This window comes from Acanthaster planci, linkage group LG12 (genome assembly GCF_054643075.1).
Source record: "Acanthaster planci isolate LZ-2023a linkage group LG12, COTS_SCS, whole genome shotgun sequence".
NCBI lineage: Eukaryota > Metazoa > Echinodermata > Asteroidea > Valvatida > Acanthasteridae > Acanthaster > Acanthaster planci.
In genome coordinates this window covers 6,411,737-6,434,086 of record NC_141788.1, presented here as the reverse complement: position 1 = coordinate 6,434,086, position 22,350 = coordinate 6,411,737, and the positions used below count along the sequence as shown (strand labels likewise).

Here is a 22,350-nt window from a genome sequence, read left to right as displayed (position 1 = left end):
AGACCTAATTCAGTTGGTGTGATGTGTCCTCTGGATGCTTTGCTGACTATATCATACAGATACAGATCTGGAGTCCCTCTGCAAAGCTATTTTTAGACAGCGTTCAATTAGTAATAATCTGTAACCGCTACTGAACATAATTATACGAACATCACTAATTTTCCTAGCAGTAGTTTATTAGCCATTAGAAAACAACATGTCCGAAAAGTCAAGCTTAGCGGTGAAAATATTAAAAAGCATTTATTTAAAAGCCTCGTGCCAAATGATATCCGGATATATAACTCTTTCGTAGAAAACATAAGCACGGCAAATCGAAAAATTCAAAGAAAACATAAACCCGTTGAATGTTTAAGCAGCTGTACTTACTACTGCTTTTAATTGGGGCGTTTCTCATTGTGCTTGACATTAACACAACGTACAGGTAACTGTACATTCTTAAATAAAACGTCACAAGAGTGGTTTTAAGGAGGGTAAGAAGACCGTACAGGAAGCCTAACTCTGCGGTACCAGAGAGGTCTCCAAAGGTGCACCGCACATACAGCAAGGTATGAGACGGAGAGAACCCCCCTGCTTTGTGTTGGTCATTGTCTCGCAGGAATCTGGGGAATTCCTTTCAGACATCTTGGGGGATGTGTTAAGTAACAACAGCCTGGAATGTGTATAGGGATTGGACATGTTGGGGGGGGGTACCCCTCGGTCTCATTTCTTGCTGGGTATGGTGCACCGACGCCTCTAGCTCCAACCACTTCAACCTCTTCCCAGGGTTGAGCAGACTGGACACCGGCAACGGTACTCACGTCTGCAGCCCCGCCATGCCAGCATCGTTGGATGAAATTCCTGTGACTTTGGCATGTGCGGGGTTTGTGAGTCCGTTGCTCTGTTTCCTATGAACCATGAAGGTAGGAAAAGATGGCCCCGTTCCCTGTTCAGCTGGGTTCATTTTAATTAAAATGGCCGGGCCAACCCTTTGCAAATATAGTTTTGTAGAAAGTCTAACAAAAACTTATTTTTCGCTGATTTTAATTAAAATGGCAGGGCTGATCCATTTTGAACTTAATTTTCTCAAGAAAATTTCAAAAATCTTCATTTTGCCTTTATCATGCACTTATAATTATATACTAAAACGCTACTACTGTTTCATCGTTTCAATCCTTGGGACACCAAGACTAATCCTTTTAGTAAATTTGACCTTCCAGTTGATATATAGCACAGTATTCCATTCCTTTTATGGAAAATGACAGACATACTTCTAGCAATTGGCAAGGCAATGTGAAGTGACACCATCTTAGCTGGATATTGCTGTGGAACAAAGCATTCTGGATTGAAATGGTACCACACCAAATTTGTTAAGCAAAAGTGACTTATGGGAGATAAATACTGACCATTTTTTGATGTGGTACCTGATCAATCCTAGGATGGTTCCATGGCAGTGTGAAGCTAAGACCATGACACCAGGAAGACTTAATAAAGTCTGCCACCTAGTATTGTCATATCCTAACCACTAATTAAATACACTCAAATTCTCTTTATATTATGTTCCTCACAAAACTAAAAAATAGTCACATAATTAAATTTTGATCGATGATTATTCACAAGTCTCTTTGTTTTTAAAAACCAACATTTACATTAATCTCTGCATTACAAGTACAAGGAAAGATTATGTACAAGTTCTCTTTTACAATTCAAGTGAGAAGAAATCAGAAGAAATAGTACTACATTCCCATACATTTTATAAAATGTAATATCTAGCTTAAAATGACCAATGACAAAGATATTCCTACTAAAATCCGAGATATCAGTTTATGATGATCCTCTTCAGTGCAACCGATGCACTGCACATAAAAGAATATTAAAACGTCACTGCATCAAAACTATCAAGGATGGCTATATGCCAAACATCGGTCTCATCTCCTAATTTGACTTTGTGATTGTAGGTCCTAGACAGAGAGACTTAGGCTGAGCATTCTTTGCTACACGATATCAAATTCTAGAGGTAAAAGGCTAAATCTGAAGTCCTTCCATATCATTCAAGAAAAGGATCTGAGAATGAATTAGGAGCTGGAGACAACTTTCAAAGATGAAGCCAAGGCTATCTGAGGCCATCCCTGGCTGACACAGCAGGTCGTAGGGAGGTTTAATAAACTACTTCATGGACAAAATATCGTTACAGACAAACCTCCGAAGAATTCTAACTCCTGATACATGTATGCAATTCAGTTTTCTTCCAATAGTACTAACAAAATATTATTGAAGGTTTTGTATGTTTCCTTCTGTTCACTAGATGTGTAATGGAGTCGGGATTGACAGTATTATAAGCCACAGAGGGCTGAGCAACACAGCGCAATGGCAAATAAAACACAGGATTTTTAACAGTCCAGTAAAATGCTGTACATATGACTTGGAGATACATTGTTCAATTGTTAGCCAACAGGTGTAAGTTGGAGAACATGCAGGCCTACTGTGTAAAACTATTCCATGTGGAATAACTCACATCACACTGTTGCTATAAGAAGCTATTGCTATACAATAGGCACTGAGTATTAAGTTATTTATTTAATGATGCATATACTTGCATCATTTTTTGACGTAAGTTTACATAAGGCAATAATGGTGATACATAAAACTAACCACATAAATTCTTATGAGGAACAAAATTTCTGTTAGAATGATTTCTCTGTGGTTTTGCTTCTGAACATTCATCTTCCCTGAAACAATCTGGAATTATATATTATAAAAACTATGAAATCTACATCAACATACCACATATATATACATAAATCAAGAACTAACTTTCTTAAGTCAATGCGCAATATACATACCACATGTAACATCAAAGTATAACTTGTTCTTACAATAAAATACTACTATGCTGTGTCTACAAACAGTTTTCTGAGTAAAATGTCCCAATATAGCTTTATACTTTTGGTGCACTTCATGCACAATTCCATCTTGATAAATTTCAGAGTGATTATAAAAAAATATAATTTGACTGATTTACTTTAGAAAAAATTATCTTAGGAATTTGCCTGGACTGATTTAATCCAAGCAAACTAATTACTAAAATCATCCATTTCAAATCTTACTTACAATCACCAAGTTTAATCTTTGTTGTTCTATGAACATGATTCTCTCTCAGTCATCTATTCACTGATAGATTTCAGTTCTGACCGCCTGTTCGTGGATGAGTACTGTGTCCAGCCACTATATAATCAGACAAAGGTTGTACGGGGGACACATGATTACCAGCATCAGGATTGACTGTTACAGTAGGTGTGTTACCGACTAAATCAAGGGCACCAGCACCGGCTTGGACATAGTCAGACACATGGGAATGTTGAGGTGTGTTACCAACTGATCCAAGGGCACCAGCACCGGCTTGGACATAGTCAGACACATGGGAATGTGGAGGTGTGTTACCAACTGATCCAAGGGCACCAGCACCGGCTTGGACATAATCAGACACATGGGAATGTGAAGGTGTGTTATCACTTTGGTTGTCGGTTTCATTGTCAAAGCCATCACGATCAGAACTCATTTCAGATTGATTATCCACAAGGGAAAGCACCGTGTCAACAGCTACCTGGTTCTTTAAGGATCTTCCCCCTGGCACTAGGGTATCTGCATCACTGCTACTGCCCTCTGATGGACCATCTTGAGATTTAGGCATGGCATGAGTGGACTGATCTTCTTGAGAAGCATTGTGAGGATCAGCAATTTGAGAGGACCCAGAAACAGCACTGTCATCAATGGGGGATGACGGCACATGCTCATGGGTTAGTGCTGGGGGAAGAGGGAGCTCTTCATTTTGATGGATGTGAGTGTATGCTGTGACCTTGGGATTCAATGCTGGATCTTTAGCAACATCTGGCTGATCTGATCCAGGTGGTATCCTGGGAAAAATTGGTGACATTTGTAAATGTCCATCAAGTTTGGAATCAGAATGATTGCATGGGTTAGGTTGAAAGCCTATAGGAAGGCTTAGAGATGGTAATGGCTGTTTTGGTCTGCAGTGATCCACAGGGGAGCAAGCAGCAAGAACGTATCTGGGGGATTTTTCGTTTTCCTCATCTCGCCTGTCTGGGTTTGTAGAAACACGAGCTATTTCTACTTTTGGGGCAATGTTCTGGAGGTTAACCTGACCCTCTTGACTGTGCTTGGAAGCATTTGGTTCTGATGATGGTAGAACATTTTGTGGAACTGAAGCTCCTACAGACCAGTAACCTGTAACCTCTGTGTTGGCAGCATTCAAAGCAGAAGGTGGCAATGATTGCTGGCCGTCAGGTGTAGAAGATGGTCTAGTTTGACTTGCATGTTGCTGGCTTTTCAATAGGGCATCTACATCTAACATGCCAACGTATGGGGATATATTTAAAGAACATGAATTGGTTTGGTTTGGATACTGAGCAGGAGATCTAGGCGGAGGCTGATGATTGGGATCACTCTGATCAGGCTGTTTTGGAAACATCAAGGTTGATGTCTGAGTGTGCAGTGACAGAGTTGGTAGAGCTGTACCTGCAGGAGCACTCTGTGAATTCTTGACAGAAGGAAGATAATTTTGTTGCTGAGTTGCAGTTGTGTTTATGTTGGGTTGAGCAGATTCTGATATCTGACTGTTTGGAGATACAGCTGATAGTGGTATAGGATGGGGAGAAAGACTCGAACTCTTGGTGAAGGAAGTCTGGTCCTGTATTGGTTTTGTGGCTTGTACATCTGACATCATGGTGTATGGTGATACAACTTTTGGCGGTAAAAGTTGGGAAGAAAGACTATTTGTAAGACTCTTAGTTAATGAATCAGTCTGGTCGTGTCTTGGTATCATGGTTACCACATCTGACATCTTAAAGGGTGATCGGGCTTGAGTTAGAATGCGATCACTTTGCCTTGGTTTCTTGGCTCCAAGTTCTGACATTCGAGTATAGGGAGATACAACTTGGTGTTTGGTAGAATTGGAAGTGATATCCTGACTTTTTGAAGAATTGGGAGGAGGAGGCTGGCTTGCCTGCTGAGCTGTAGTTGATCCAGGAGGAGAGGGATCTCTTTGAGTTGACTGCAGTCTTTGAGTTGACTGCAGTCTTTGAGTTGACTGCAGTCTTTGAGTTGACTGCAGTCTTTGAGTTGACTGCAGTTTGGGTTTATTGGCTTCCTCTTGGTTTGGTTTGGGTGATTCTAATATGGAAGCTTTTATGTATGGTGAGACTGCTGGAGGTGAGTCCGGAGAGTTAGGCTGCTGCTTCAACTGTTGACAAGGATTAGGCTGCAGTGATGCTAAAGCGGACAACTGAGTGTAAGGTGAGGAAATTGGGGGTGTCAGAAGATTTGTGTTAAGACCTCCAGAGAGATGCTGATGCTCAGATTCTGGTTTCTGTTGCTGTGGAAGCTGAAGACGTGTCATGGCTGGCATCTGAGTGTAAGATTCAACAGCTGGACTTTGAGATGACAACTGCATGGCTTCTTGTTGATTTTCCTGCTTCTTGTGAGGGAGAGATGCCATTGCAGACATTTGGGTGTAAGGTGAGACAACTGATGCTAAGCTATGGGAAACCTTGTTCTGTGTGCTTGCTGGGCAGAGAGACTGATGCTGTGGATTCGATTGATGGGTCTGCTGTTGTAGAAGTTGAAGGGATTCCATAGCTGACATCTGCATGTATGGTGAAACATCCACTGATGAAGCAGATGAACTTCTCTTTGAACTACGAGATGACGTCTGCTTACTGTGAGAAGCATTTTGATCGACACTAGACTGCTTGTCATTTGGTAAAGTTGATGAGAACTTATTTACAAATGGTATTTCAAAGGAGACTTTCTTTGGGGATTTCACAGGACTTGACTGAGAGGATTCAGGAGAATGTTTATTAGAGGGTGTGAACTGACCTACTAATGTGTATGGGCTGAATGACTGAGAGGATGGAGTGATTGTATCTTCATCTTCCAAGAAGACATTGTCATCTTCTTCAGAGATGCTCTGTCTGTCTCGCAAGGTGCTGAAGTCAGGGCTCTCACTTGCTGGAGATGGTGGAACTCCACTATCCCTGCTCTCGGAGCGGATGAACTTGGCTGTCTGAGTCTTGGGGTACAGATGGACTGATTCCAAATTCAGGTCCAGATTGGGAGATGTCTGAGATGCCTCTTTGGCAAGCTCAATGGAGTTATCTAGAAGACTGATGATAATGTCATCTGTTTGAGCTGGCAGAATGTTATCAAAGTGTTCTTCTTCCACTCGGCTGCTGCTTCTGGAGATTCTTTGTGACTGTTTAGAAGCAAAGAAAAATAACTGCAGTTTAACAAAATGTTTTTTGTCAATAACATTCTTATTGAATTCACTTCAATTCCTGCTGATGAAACAAACAATTTTTTATAAGTTAAAAGATTCCCATTTAGTAATGTTTTAATTATTATATAGATAAAGAGATAACTATTTTAAGTTTTAAAATCAATAAACTGCTTGGTACTTTAAAAATTCTTCTAGCTCAAGTAGCTGCAGTATGAACCCTTTGATAGTCTTCTGCGATAGTCCGGGAGGCTTTTGAGTGGCGAGAGGAAATGTACGTTTCAGAGCAAAGCCTTTAGAGTTGCTAAAATGCGAGGTCACTGACTTACCTCTTTTTTCCAAAGGTCTACCTCTTTCGTAAACTTAGGTTCAGGAGCAGGCTCGAAGATGTGATGACAGCTTTTCCAGAAGTAAATTGCCAAAATCGGGATAATTATTAGAATGACAAGTGGAACAAAAATGGCCAACAACAGGATTCCCTGAGCTGTAAGACACAAACACAGATAAACAAGATGTTAATAACATAAAACATTACTGGAGTTAGAGCTTCTTGACGTGTTGGAGAAGAAATATACTGGTACATTTCCAATTCTTAAATTTCCTATGAGCAGCAGTGCCAACCATATTTATTATAGACTGAACTGACATTACAATGGTGAATATACTTCCTGTCGATGAATACTCTGCTCAAAAACTGTACCTTCAAAAGGAACTGCAACTTCATGTGAAAGTCTGTAATTTTCTCTTGTTTGGCAAATGTTTCAAACTTAACGTAATTAGGTAGAGCTTCAAAATTCATTTAAATTATTAAGCATTGAAACAAAATGCAAAATTATTCCAATAAATAGAAACACAGTTCGCAAATACATTCATAATGCCCCCCCCAAAAAAGAATAAAGTCTAGCAATTAAATCATAACTCACTCTCTTGGGCTGTCTTTCCATGGACAAGCTCAGAGTCTGGTCCCACGCCTATAGCTGTGTAAGCTGCTAACCAGATTGAATAAGATGTTGATGGCACCAGATTGGTCAATGTTTCACTTATTGCATCAGGGCGGCTGACATTTTGTACAAGTAGATCACCTGAACATAAAAGAGATCAAAATTATTAAAACGAAAGAAAAAATTAAATACAACTGTACTAGAAAACGCAGTTAAGCAGGATAAGGTCTTTGGATGCCAGGTTTGTAATTATAACTCATCAACATGAAGTTGACTACAGCACGCAAAATTTCTAACTTTTGGTGTTTGAACTAGGCTAAAATCCAGCAAATTCATAAAACATAATACTGAAATGAAAACCCACAATATACACTAAGAATTGAAAAGCCTCCTTACCTGAGCACAGCTTTCCAGTGTTCTCATGGTAGTATGGACTGCTCTGACATAATGAAATCCGATAACCAGTCAAGTTGCCATTGATATGCTCAGCAGGTGGTCGTTTCCACATCAGCATCAATCTATTAGGTTGATCTTGCACAGGTTCCACCTCTACATCAGTAGGAGGGGCATCGGGAACTGTTTATTCAAAGGGAACAAATTAAGCAGATAATCTTCAGCAATTACAAACTCTATGTATCTAAGCCACTCGGAAGACACTCTGTTCAAAGAAAAATTTCTTTAACATTCTGATGGCTTGATCTAATCTGAAGGAAAAACATTGCGATTAAAACTCTTCAAGATTTTGAATTAAAATGAAGAACTGATGGGTAAAACATGATCTGAAACACATCTAATGCCGTGAATAACGATAAATAAACAATCCCCCCCCAATTACTTCCTCTTTGTCTAGTCTTCAAATGTGAAACCAAATCAGTTTAACACAATTCTTAGGCCTTAAATAATAGCTGTGACCCCCCCCATCTATCTGCCCAGCCCATTCTGACTCAATCCTCATCAGACTTACCTCCCTCTAAGGTGCGTATGCCTCCCCTAACAGATCTATACCCACTCTCTCCACGTGAGTTCCTTGCTTTCACACTGACTTCATACAAGACAAAGGTCTCCAAATCATCAATGGTATGATTTAGCCTTGCATCAGGAGTGGTGTAAGGATGTCTAAATAAAAAGAAAAAGGCATAAACGAAACCTCAGGACACATCGGACAGTTTCTTTTCCACCATGTGACAATACGGCTGAATATTCTGACAGTTTTTGGCAAAGTGAAAGCATACTGTATACGACATGGTAGCACTGCTATTTAAAGTGCTTTATTCTGTCTAGATGTAAAAACTAGAATGCAACTTCTATCATGTGTCTGGTACCAATATAAAGATCCTTCAAGCTGAAAGACATTTGAACAAGTGAATGTAAATAATAATGGGTCATTGTTATAGTAGCGCACAAACATCTCAACTATGCTAGAGCCTGCAAGCCAACTTACTTGGCTCCGTTGGCCTTCCTCCATTCGACAGTGTAGTCTTCAATGTAACCATTGGGTTGACTTGGTGTGTCCCAAGACACCAAGATGGAAGTTGTCGTCAAGGCAACAGCTCTAACATCATCAGGAGCATTTGGAGCTGAAAGAGTACAAGAATACGTAAATTATTATTCAGTTTGAAAAGTATCTTCAAAGACAAACTCTTACTATTATTAATTATTATTATTATTAATTACTGGTTGTCAAGTCACGGACATGCTCCTGAGCCCAAGGCCCTAAACCAGCTCCATTCCTGGCAGCAACTTTGATGGTGTAGCCCTGGAACTTCTGAAGACCTGCAAGGAAAAAAATACAGTTTGAGACACTTTTATAAAAACTTTAGAAATAATGAGGCAGATGATGTCCAGGTGAGGATGCATAGTAGTATAGTGGTTGTAATTCTTAACTGACGTATGGCAGAGGATTCCAAGCCTATAGGTGAATGAATTATTTTTGACCTAGGATTAAATACTCAACTCTATTGGTCAAACGTTGTCATTTGTATTTACCAAGACACTGCAAGTTTGTGGGAAAGAATATGAAACCATGGGCTTTATAGAGCTACCTGAAATTCTCACCTTCAACTTTGTACCAGTTTGAGTTGGGTCCAATAGTGATCATCTCCTGCATGCTATCACTTTGGCCATCATCAGCCTTGATATGAATATCATATCCAATCAGTTCACCATTGATGTGTTCCTGAGGCACAGTCTACATAAAACGGGCCAATAATTGAGGTATGTATATTACACTCAAAAATGTCTAATCTTCAAGGCTGGTTCATCAGTAGTGACCACAAATGTGAATACGAGGATAGCACAGCAATTTACTCACATCACTTGTCAACAAAACTTCCCCCACATGCTTCAGATTTTTACTCCATGTTGACTGTCACACTGCTTATAAATCAACATGTATGTCAGCCTGTACACAAACAAGCATTCCCAGAGAAAGCCCGAAACTGTTGAAAGCCAGTGTCAATATTTTATTCTGTTTTCAGGTCAACTAAACAAATCTTTTCAGTCATTCAGGCTTTTACGTCACCCTGAATGCCTCAAAAGTGTTTTTTTAGTTGCAGAATTATGAAGAAAGTTTGATTTAATTGTAACACACTGTAAATTACAAGAGTCCGTCATTGTTAGCTTACCTGCCAATGGATGCGAACATTTCTCAGGTATGTGCTTGCTGTGTTTTCTTCATCAATGATCTCAAGATTTTGCACTCCTGCTGAAGGCACTGAAAAGTTGTTTAAGGTGTGAATAATTCATCAAATTTCTTTCTAATTCAAATCCAAAGTTGCTGAATTTTGTGAATTAAGAATTTATAAACATTTTAGGGGCACTATTTTTGATTTTCATTTGATAGACTTTCATTTTGACAGTGATAAAATGATTTTTAATAACTCACATGTGTCAGCAGAGAGTGAAGATTCTTCTTTTGTCCATTCACTCCAATTTTTCTCATCCAAACCGTACCTTGCTGCCATCTGGACAACGTAAATCGTGTATGGGGCAAGATCCCTCAAGGTGTAACTAAGATCTTGCAAATTCCTGTTTAACATTGTTATCTGGAAGAAAAAAGAAGAATTTTTGTGAAATGAATTTTAGCAAATGTACCATAATACTGTATTCAAGGTAAAATTAAAAAAACTTTCTGTAAAACTTTGTATTATACTCATGCTAGGGTATGCATGATCTAAAATGGTACTGGAATGTATCTCCATAGCAAAGATGTGCTTCTCTTAAATTGATGTATAAAGTTGTACTGAGATGCATGCCATGCGTGCTTGTGACGATTTATGAAACTTAAGCCTGCATCAGTGTTCCTCCTTACCTCAGTCCAACAGCAGCAGGTGTCGTTCATCATCGAGCAATCATTTCTCTTGAACCTAAGCTTGTAATCTAATGGTGTACTAATCCTGTTCCATTCATTCGGTATGTTCCATGTAACAGACAAGGATATTTCTAACTCTCCCTGACTCAGAATTACTCTCCTCGGTGGATTAACAACAACTGCGAATGTTGAAACGGAAAACAGAAAGAAATTAGGCACCACAATGTCTTACAGGATCAATTACAATATCCATTACAAGTACTCCACTGTAATGGCTGTAAAAAACACTGAAAGCAGAACACGTTTTTTTAAACATCACACCTACATGTACTTCAGGGCAGAGAAATTTTCTTTGATAATATTAGAGTTTTCCTTTTATGACCATACAGAATACAACAGCAAATAGTTCACAAACCAAAGAAGGCTTTCTATCAGATTTAACTGTGTGCAGTTTTTCCTTTACTGTAAACTGACTTAATGCACATTTGCCTAATCAAAAGGTTAAGATGCCTATAATTTTATCAGAAAAAGACAAGTTTTGTCATCACTGATACTTTGAGAGCAAGAGACAAATCCTAGTTCATTACAATCAACTCTTACCATCAGCAGAAGGATTGAAGCTTTTCTCTGCTTCAGCTTCTCCAAGAGCATTGCTGGAAGTGACACGGACTGTTTGCTTTGTTCCTGTGTTATAGTATATCGATATGAAGCATGTGTTTGGCCCCTTGATTTCACCATCTGGAGGACAATCAGTCCAGTTACCATTAAACCTGAAACAAAATAAATGGCCCCCAAATTAGATGATTATATAAATTGGAAATCATGGGGGAAAGTATTCCATTTCATTGTTTAGATAACAAATACTGAAGTGTAAATTGAACTTGGGCACTTTCGTTAGCTCAAAATTCAGATAACTCAAGAGTTTCTGTCCACCCCCTGAGGTGCGAGTTAACAAGATTTTACTGTATTTGATCTTTTTAGTTTTTATAATACTAAATACCAAACAGGATTAGGAGCACCTACTTAGTGCCATTAAGATTATGATCAGGTAGTTCACCTGTTTGGTACTGATGTATATATAGGTCTCAAACCCTGGCATGGTATGTCACAAGTTTTCAAAGGTTGTGAGGAGAGAACAAAGACATCTTCATGTGGGGTATATTCATCCCACTTAACCTTTTTTCTTATGGCCACTGTGACTTACCAGAAACTGAATTTAGATTGTGTTCGAAGGTTTGTTGAGGCTGCTTTCTCCCAGCGACACCAGTACTCATCAGGATTACGAATGAAACATTGTAGCAAGGGTGGATCAGGTTTATCTAAAAAAGGAAAATGGAAATAACAATCTAGAAGGAATTCTTAGATTGCAATTTACATTGCATTCATTTTTTATATTCAATGCTGTTAAGATCCAACATCAAACTATAACTCTCAGAGAACCCAGAAATTGTCAGAATTCAAATGTGCTAGTTCATGAAAAAGTCACTTTCCTTGCAGGGTGAAGCCCAGTCTAAAAAACTGATCAGCTGCCAAAGGCTACTGCACATGTAAGCTGAAAGTTTGGAATTAAAACCCCACTCAAGTGAATTTACAAAGTAGTTTCTTACATGCTCCCCACAAGCAATACACGTTGGTTAAAAAAACTTCATTAAGTTGGTTCGTAAATTTTCTCTCTGGCATTAAAATTGATGTGAGAAATAACCTTAATATTTCTGGTGTTTGTTCATAATAAAGTTATTTTCATCTGAACAAAACTCACTTCCAACTCTAACAAGTGTGCCAAGCTTTTCATAAAGTTCATCTCCTGGAAAAAGGCAGTAATACACGCCAGTCACATCAAAAGTGACGTTTGTCAGTGTCAGTTGAGACATCGTGTCACTGAGCGACATGTATGCGCTTGGAGAAAGCTGGACTGAGCCATGTTGCCAGATGACATCCTGGGCTGTACGACTGCCATTTGATGAGGCGATGGTGCAGTTGAGGATTAAATTTGAGCCAACTTCAATGATAGAGTTCTCTGGTGTTAACTGACCTATTAAGAAGAAAACAGGTCCCTGGAGAATGTGGTACCGTATATCTTTACTTATTACTATCAAGTCACACAGAGATTGTATATCTTCATACTTTACTATGAGCTAATCACTCTTTATGTGCTTAGGTATGTTAATTAAAATTGTTTCCTCTAAGAGAGTGTCCTTTAGTTTACACTTTTTTGACTGCATGGGCAATTATGTATTATCTGATGACCTTCACGTGTAATTTAGAGATCATTATTGGGGTGGTATCACCCTTCTGGAAGGGTTGAACAAGTTTGAAACATAATGTACCTACAATTATTCAGTATCTCAGATTCTCAACATTATTTTATCACAATCTATAAATTACCAAGTTAGGATGGTGCTAAAGAAATAAATGAACCCAACTGAACATGTATGTGATGTGCTTTGAGTTTAAGAAGGTGTTAAATTAGTCAATACAGTATCATGATCAGCTTGATCAGGAGAAAATGTCAAAGAATCCTTGCTTTGATCAGTACTGTAGGCCCAGTTGGTCACTGCTATTCAAAATAAATAAATAACACATATACATGTATATTTACCCTCTATGGCTGCGACTGAACTTAATGTGATTACCAGAAGGAACATATAAACGAGACCAACTCCTGTCATGCTGAGAATTCTTAATGTTCTTGTAATAGTGTTGACGGCTTGTCTCATTAGCAGCTGCAGTTCAATATAACATCTAGATGAGATACAAGGAAAGGAAGGCTGATGTAGTACGCTGTCCTAATGTTCATTCACAATGGATGTTGTCACTTTCGGATACCAAAAGAAAGTATGGACTCTCTGAATTGGGGTCGCGCTACACACCTTCCATTACATCACGCATCAGTGCTGTCTGCCAATCCAAAGAACATCAATATATGCAGCAACATGCATTTCACAGTACTAGGCCTATGCAGTGAAAAAACAAATTATCAATCATGAATGTTATTGGTACAAACCTTACTAACAAATACGTGGTGTAAATTATTGCCAAACTTTTTAAAAAACATTACCCTCTAATTAAACTCTGTCATGTTCATTGAAATAGAAATGTCAATGTTTCTTGAATCACAGTGCAAGCATGCAATGGACATCAACATACAACACTGGTTAAGTCACCAAGTCGATGTCAAAACAACAACTTATAGAACCTGCAAGTTTTTCAATTTTTGGTGAAAAATTCCCTCAGATTTAGTGTAGTGCCAAGGGATATTAGTGAGAGGGTTACATGGCAACTTGTTGTGAGTCTGAATTATCAAGGCATGAACGAAATTCACGCACTTTGAACTTTGTGAATACACAACGTTACCCAATCTACCGGTAGGTTGGTTCAAAAGGTACACAGTGCTCTTTTCAGCTCCAACAATATACTTCAGTTTTCAATGGAGTGATTCATGAAAATTTAAAGACTGCCTTGGCGTAAACAAACTGAGAGCAAAATGGGTCTTTCACTTTTAATTGCTTCTTCAACCAGTTCCAGACTTTGAATACTGACTTTGTTAAAGAGTTAGGGAATAAACAAGTCTGTGATGCATGGATATGTATTATTTATAAATTCAGAGAGGCACCATATGTGAACACATTTCAAAATTTGTCAAAACTGGGTTAGTGACATTTTGTTGGTTATGCTGTTTCAAGAGATCACACATTTTACACAACATAATCTTCTTAGTTTTTATTTCTGTGAAAAACCTTTGATAAAGGACAGGCCAAAATGCTCAAAAAGTTAAAAACCACAAACACACCCTGTACAAATATTGAACAAATGGGAAATCTATGTAAACTGCATAGCGTAACAACTGTGTTTTGTCATTATTGAAAGCCTCTGAATATCCTGGGAAATCCCAAAATATCCTGGACTGTAGTTAAACAAACTACAAAAGGCAGACAAAAAACCACAAGCACCATAAATGCTGATATTCACTGACAATAATCAGTGCAATCAAACCAGGAAGTGATGGAGAAGAATTTCAGAACTACTGGCACCATTTTTTAAAATTGGGGAAAATGATTGCATCAGCATTTTCACATGGAATTTAAGCATTCAACAAATTTTCATGCCAGAATGGTGACCAGGGAGGCCTCTGGAATGACAACAGGATTTAAAGCAGAATGTTATCAACATTAAAAACAAATTATGAATAAGTATGTATGTGGGAAGCGAACATGTCTTCATGACGAATTGAGACATTATTTTATGATTTCTAAATGACATGATCCAAAATTAAATCTTGACAAACACTCTAACAAAATTAGGCATTTTTTTTTTGCAAAAGTGGTTTCTGAAGCATTTAAGTTGCTAAATTTACCTAATGGACCATACCATTATGTGCATCCATGTAGTTGTGGTAAATGGGACAATCTAAGCTGAATTGCTGAAGCCGTATCTGTTAGGAAGTCCATGTTCTATCTTTGCCATGACCTCATTTTGGATTGAGTTTTTTGGCTTGGAATTGGCATATCACATTCATATACAAGTACATGTTACATGGCGATGGAACTTCATTTGTAGGTTGTATAAAATTGCAGTTCTAAGGTTAATTAGAGCAATTCAAGTCGTTTGTCAAGATGCTTTCAGGATTTTTTGGCATTTAGCTTAAACATTTCCGTATGTGAATTTTTCTGACTATTTTCAGTGGACATGGTTACATCTAAGACACTCATTTAGACCATTCAGATACAGCGGTTTCTCTTTCTCTGACTCTGGGAACACTGCAATTTCCATTTCACTTTGGTTCTGCACGTTTTGTGTTTTTCAAATGAGTCCATTCTGATTTTTTTGGTGCAGATTTGGTGAGCTTCTACGGATGGAGTCTAAGATTTGGGTTTTTACTGTTTAATACTACAACTAGGAGTGGATGCAGTAAAAACCAGATTTACAGTGCATTAGACCAATTTTTAAATCATTAAAAATTTTCATAGCAAGTATGGAATTTGACTGACCACATGCAGAAAATTTCTATTGGGTGTATGTGTAAGCTACATTAATGCATTTTGATTAAAAGCGGCCAAACATCAGTGTCAGAAGAATTTTGCACTGTATGATATTACCAATGAAAAGGTGTAAAATATGAGAACCAAAATATGACACAATCAACATGTAAATATCTGGACATACGTATTTACAATATAGATAACAAATCAATAATGGGAAGTCCCATTTTGAAACAATAGGAAGATTACTTTCCATATATACTATCAAACAGATAGAAAACAAAAGCCTATGCACAGGCCTGTTTTGCAGTTCCATTTCTGTTTTCAAGGTAGACATTGAAAAGAAAGGTTGCACTGCTTTGTTACTACTCTCATCTCTAGGGCTGTAGACATAATATGAAATGGCAAAAATGTTAAAGAAAGGTTCATACAGATTGAATAACTAGTAGTAGGCTATGCCCAGACATATGCATGAATACCTGTGACTTCGAAATGCAATGTTTTTATTGATGAAAAGGAAAAGTCACTAAAACTGTAACTCATTTGTTAAACATACTTACATTATCCACAGACAACTACAAATATCTTTATAACTCTGCAGTTTGAATCAGTGCAACTGACTGGAATCTACTAACAATATTCCTCGTTCCTCTCGGAAGCGTCAAATATGACTATCACATCTCCTCCACTTCCTCGGTTATTATACAGCTTTTAATATTCTCCTAGAGGTGCAACGATCATTTAATGTATTTCCAACTAACCTAGTGAGTAATAGTTTTCCTTTCACTTTTGCCGGTGCGTAAAGCAGGAAGGACCAATAGAAAAAAATTTTTCCCTAGGGTGCTGTCGTTTTCAGATAGAACAGACTAGAGTTCAAACAACACAAGAAGTCTAGTTCAATGTTGGAGAGAACAGTAGCAACAAATTCAAAGAGGACAAACTCTAACAATCCATTTTGTGAGGGATCAACAGAGGATGCCATGTTGCTATGTCTGACCTTTTAACTTGCAAGATGTTTTATCATTACAGGAAACCTCAAACACACCCTGTAATTTCACCACCTTACCAAGGATAAATGTTGAAACGATTTTCAATATGTTCATGGTTTTCACTTTTACGTCACCAGAAATTTCCGGAACTGAACGGGAAACACTGTTCAGAAGGAATTTACTTCAATGAATTTGGCCATGATGAGAGCATCTCATTAATTTAAAGGTTTGATTTCCTGGCAATAAAATCCTTACTAATGATGACATCATCCACACTGTGAAACAGATCACATGTACCTGTAGCATGCAAAGTAAGCCGATCAGTCCCTAGAATCTAGATTTGTTAGAATTAAAGATTTCATCAGAAATGTATACATTCCTTCAAAACTAATTCTCATGCTAATTTCAAACTCTTGGATGGAAGTTTTGTTTCAATCATCAGTAAGTTGATGACTAGTTTTATTTTCTACAGTTTCATCAGCAGGGAGAATTGGTGAAGTTGGAGCAATGGCTTCATCAAGTCTGTATTGAAACACTCATCACTAGGCACACATTCACATGTGTTTGGAGATGATAAATGTGAAGCAGCAACGTGTGATCCATGCTCAAGATAAGAGTGTGAAATCATTATCAAAATAAGCAGCAGTTACACTGTTAAGCACACTGATGACACAAACAAGCATAATATCTAGTTTGTGCCTTTTCCTGGCGGTACTGTTAATATTTAGCTGCTGATGATTAAGACACAAAGTTCTCTTTGTTGATCCATGTGTATTTTTGGCTCTCTTTAGCATTCCATTTTTGTTCCTTATCGGAATCAGAATCGGAATCAGAATCGGAAACACACAGTGGAAGTATTTGACAGCAGTTAGCCCCTTAACACCTGGGCTGGCAAAAAGCCAGATCAGTCAATGCCGACAAAATCAACCACAAGGGTTTCCTGGTACCAGATCCACCTGCTACATGCACATGTATAAGAGTAAGTTCCTGAGACCAGATCCACCTGCTATAAGGAATCTGGCAGGACTGGCCAATGAAAAATTCCTCAGGACAGTGGAAAAATCTTTTACAGTGGGGTAGCTACATGTAAACTTGTCTGAGGCATTCGAACATACATGTATTTGATTTGCTCAGACATTCACAGTGTGTCTACACGAAGTAACACTTGTGCGTGTTTTAATTAATCCACTGGCACTAGTGAGGAATGTGTGAAGTGCATGCATGTATATGGGCCATGTTGTCTCCTTGAAACTTAATAATAATCGACTAGAATTTCACAGTTCATATACAAATGACAAAAGACTGTCAGCAGTCATTTTGAAGAATTTGTTCATTTCTGTATAAAAAGGCTGTTGGCAATCTTCCAAGACAGCAGACTCCAGATTCTCAGAGGAAACTAAATAAACCAAAAGTACAAGTACCCTTAGCGGACAGTTTCATTCCTTAAAAGCATTGTAAAAGCAATTCGCACTAAATGGCAGCATTGTGGCCTTGTAATTAGAAGTTCCGGTAGACAGTGTGAGACAATGGTTTCCTGAGAAAAAAGCTCTCTGGCGGCACAACAAGTGACGGAAGTTAGACCTTCTAAATCTTTTGATATGGTTTGCTATTTTTCTGAAGTCAGTCTAGTTATGGATAGTGTACATAAGTAATGTATTCACTGCACAAATCTGATGAAAATCTGTTTTTTACACACCACATGGCCTGGTTCTTTTGTCCAGACCAAATATACTTATTCAGTATTACTCTCATATTCATCAACACAAGACAGCTCTTATTACAAAAGTAAAGTGTGACCAGTACATCCCAACTTTTAAGACAAATCAACTCAATCCTTGCAAAGGCCCACTGCTTGCAATATGTGTGGAATTCCAAATGGATGAAGATTCCATCTGCAGAATGTCAGACACACACCTTCCACTTAATCCAAACTCACTGCCCAGAAAAGCAACTATGGTAAACATATGCTCCTTTCCAGCAGCTCCAGTGCTATTGGCTTAATACCCCTAAACTAGCTACCCCGGATGAAAGCCAGCCAATCAGTACTTCAAACATATAAACATTAATTACTAGTTAAGCAATCACCTCTGCCAAATTTATTAGTCTAATATGGGCATTGTTTTAATAATAAAATGCAAGAAATCACGCCCAAGAGAGGCAAAAGTGGTATGGTAATACAAGTGGTGAATGTGACAGTACTTTCCACGCAACAAAGGCATCAGTTCTGAACAAAGGGAAAGAATATTGTTATTGTACTTTTAGTTTCATAAAGCTGTACTGTATCCGGCTTGGTAACCACAGAAAAACAAACTTGATAGTTGTAAAGAAGCAAGATCAAAGTTTCTTCCTTGGACAGTGCGACCACTGTCTGTGATACACCACCTCATCAGCAGGTAAATGTTACATTTGGCAAGTATTTTCCTTTTTGCAAATGCCTTTCAGTAATTAAATTCATTTGATTGAACCCTGAAACAGTATCATGATCTGAGTATTGGCTGCGATTCCTGACTCGGAGGAAACAATAACACATCCTCATCCGTCCTTCCCTCACTAATATTACACGTCTCCAAGATGTTCATATCAATTCAATTCAATTAACGTTTCTTATCAAGACAGCCCAGGCAAGCTAAGCTCCTCCCACCAAGTTCTAAAGGTTACAGATTTTGTTTACACACATTCCTGCAAAGGCACTAAAAGACAATCATTCTGACTGAAGAATGATATCATCTGGCCTTGTGCCTGTGCTCACATAAATTCTACATTTTATTACCTCAAAAGCCTTGATATATATTCATAGAACACAGAGACAAATCATCAGAAACTATTTTCATGTAGGCCTAAGTGTAGATGTATATTTAGTAGCATCACATACTTGTTTTTCCTTTTTTGATAGAATTGGAAACTATTGGTAGTAAAATGCTATAAAACGTGAGGCATTCTAGCACCATTACTGAAGGTAATAATAAAGGGGGAAATCAACAACAACAACAACAACAGCAACAAAGACCGAGACAACTCACCATCAACTTGATCAAGCTGCTCAACATTTAGTGGATTTCATTCACTTTCTTGAGTACTTGCTGAAGACTGAGAGAAAAAAAAAAGGAAACAGAAAAGGTTGAGCTCTGACTTTGCACTGCGGATGCTGGGCTAAATCCTGGGAATACAAGTTCTATCCAACACAGATTCAGTCCACAAGCATGCACACTTTGGATATTCATATCCAGGTAATGCATTGGTACACTCAGAGAACAAGTTTACAGGTGTGACAAACAAGCAATTCACACAGTGTACGTAGGCAAAGCCTGGCCCACTGTAATCAATGTTGCTTGTGCCTTAACATGAATTCAACTACCTTGTACTTTGCCCTTGGAATTGAATGCAAGCTATGAATAGTCTATTGTAACCAGAATGGGTCTTTGTCAAGTTTCATCGTTGGCAGACACTACAAGTTGAACAGCCAGAGTTACCATTCATACCGTATCTATGCAACCTATGCAGTAAACACGCAGTAATTAAATGTATGGGTAGCTACAGTATATGACCACAAAGTTCACAAACTTATGTTTTTGGCACAGGGAACACAAACACGAGGCAGTCTGGACTCAACTTTCAAAAACACTTAACAACAGCTTTCTGAAACTAAAAATGTATCCTTCCCATTCAAACCATCTATTTCCCATTCCAACATTGGAAGTTTGTTTTCATTTATGTACACTATTCTGGAAGGAAAGAAAGGAAACACGATGCCATGGAAGAGTTTTTAATCCCACTATTTCAAAATCATTTGCTTTATTATTTGCATTAATGCTTATATGTAGGCTAGTTTTCATTTACAGAAAAGTGAGGAAATCTAGAGAGAGAGCTGCTGTTACTTGAGCACTCTTCACTTTGAAGACCCTGATCCTTTACAAACATACATGTATGTGTTCAACTGCCAAAGCTAGTAGAATTTTCTTATTTTTTATCAATGACCTCCACAAAATAACTCCACAATTCTTTAATTCTGTATAAAGAACATGTCTGTTCACTTTCCAAAGCTGCAAAGGTACATGCAATTTTGAAATGAAACACACATTTTATAAAGTTAAAAAAATGAGTGAACAAATATAGTTGCGTCTTAAATAAGAGTGATGACTGCCATTAATGCTGTTATTTGTTTTCAAACTTGTACACCTGTCTCTGGTCTGTTTGCAGTAGACACGTGAGGGCAGTATTCTACTGCTGGCTGCTACCTGGAAGTATGACATACCACAGACTCAGACCTCTGCTTCACAAACAGCTGCCCATCCTTTGGCAATCATATATTTCAGAGCACCGATTTAATCTTATATTCTTGTCGATATTCTGATCACGGTGCTATGCAGCCCTTCCATATTTAGCGGCCCATCCGTACTCATTTATTACATTAACAGACAAAAGTCTCCAACATTTTTGAGACATACAAAGGTCCTCTGTATTTCTAAAGCCAAGTTTGAAGAATTTCCTTTAGTATTTTGCACTTGCTGGTCAATTCATGAGAGAGGTTTACTTTTTGGACCAATTTCCCGTGCACAATACATTTGTTTCACTCATCTCAATCTTTTAAAAGGCATGTTTCCTTCCAAAGTTACCCTTGCTGCCACATGAAGTTTTCCTTTCCAGGACTGAAGGAGTCATTTGGTAGATGGTGTTGATGATGAATGCATCTTGAAAATAAGAAATTCTCACCAATTTTGGCATTTGCAGACATGATGTGTTATAAAGTACTAGTGCTTGCAGTCAGAACTCTAGTTGCAATCAACTCACTCACCTGTCACCACATGTCATTCGTACATTCTATCCCACCTGCATTAACTCACAAGCTATTGAAAGGAACCACGACAAACATGCTACTGTGTCATTGTTTGAACCAATTTGTCAGTTGACTTGTGGACTGATTTTTGATTGACTTGTGATTAACTCAACACTGTTACCAAGCCTTAAAATAAGGATAGTCAATTCAAGTGATTCCAGTTTGCTCTTCTTATTGCCTTTACAGGGCACTGTGAAGCCTTCAAGGATATGCCAAATGTCACAGTTACTGGCATGCTAAGCAGCGTGGGTTATCATCTTGCAGTCATCCATGCATACATGCATATTTAGTGTCCACCAGTCATACACGGAAGTGATAACTTGTTGAAATTAACTCTATCTAATGAGTACATTTGCCATTCCCAGTGCCATACAAGGGGGCAGGGATAACCAAAGGCAAGGCGTAGGCTAAATGTATATTGGGTATATATCCAATTAACTGTTAGTTTTCACAGACCATTCTGGAAAGCACGACTAGGCCTACCACAACTAGAGACAAAGTGCATAGGTCACTTTAGAGTAGGCCCCCTACGTGTTAATGTAAAAACTGGAGTTGCGAAGATGCCAGACCGGTTGATCTATCAGCTGTGCAACATTCTAATTTCTATTTTGTTGCAAAGTTGCAGGCCTGTGCCTACTGCATTTTTTTCACAGGGTTTTTCTCCTTTTTATTTTATGAAATGTCAATCTTGCAATTAATACGACGTAAAAATATGGGTAGATGGAAAGGCATATTAAAATAATGTAACAGTGTAAATCTTTAAAGGATCTGTGCCATGCCTACTGGCAATCAGGCTACAATAAAAGCATAAAGAAACATGAATTTGATCACAAATTAATTTAAGGAAACAAGCCTACCTTGTTCTAACACCATCGGGCTCACGACATGCATAAGCTTGAAGTACGGTGCATTATGGGCGCGTCGTATGCGTTGTGGGCGCGTGCATGCGCTGCCCTAAAACTTTAAGGGGGTTTTCCGCTGTGCTATTTTTAGACACGTCAAAACTTGGCACGTGGTTCAGCCTTATCT

General features: G+C 38.3%; 2 protein-coding genes across 12 annotated transcripts in view; one reads left to right on the top strand and one right to left on the bottom strand.

Annotated features, from left to right (window-relative positions):
- LOC110977733 (interleukin-6 receptor subunit beta-like) overlaps positions 1–22,350 on the top strand; it is a 38,829-nt gene that overhangs the window by 400 nt on the left and 16,079 nt on the right. The gene's annotated exons all lie outside the window — the stretch shown is intronic.
- On the bottom strand, positions 159–22,295 carry LOC110977732 (uncharacterized). Of its 11 annotated transcripts, none has more exons than XM_022232101.2 (17): positions 22,179–22,295; positions 19,508–19,574; positions 13,119–13,473; positions 12,279–12,551; positions 11,724–11,838; positions 11,120–11,289; positions 10,520–10,698; positions 10,094–10,253; positions 9,834–9,922; positions 9,265–9,397; positions 8,884–8,982; positions 8,651–8,786; positions 8,174–8,325; positions 7,606–7,785; positions 7,192–7,350; positions 6,598–6,752; positions 159–6,247 (listed from the first exon to the last, which is right to left on the bottom strand). In XM_022232101.2, the coding sequence occupies exons 3-17, from the start codon at positions 13,234–13,236 to the stop codon at positions 3,158–3,160; spliced, it is 5,208 nt and encodes a 1,735-aa protein (XP_022087793.2). In that variant the 5' UTR covers positions 13,237–13,473; positions 19,508–19,574; positions 22,179–22,295; the 3' UTR covers positions 159–3,157. The 11 variants fall into 11 exon arrangements, with proteins under 11 accessions (XP_022087793.2, XP_022087795.2, XP_022087791.2 ...); XM_022232103.2 differs by having other exon boundaries at positions 13,119–13,261; XM_022232099.2 differs by lacking the exon at positions 22,179–22,295 and having other exon boundaries at positions 13,119–13,261; positions 13,390–13,473; positions 19,508–19,816.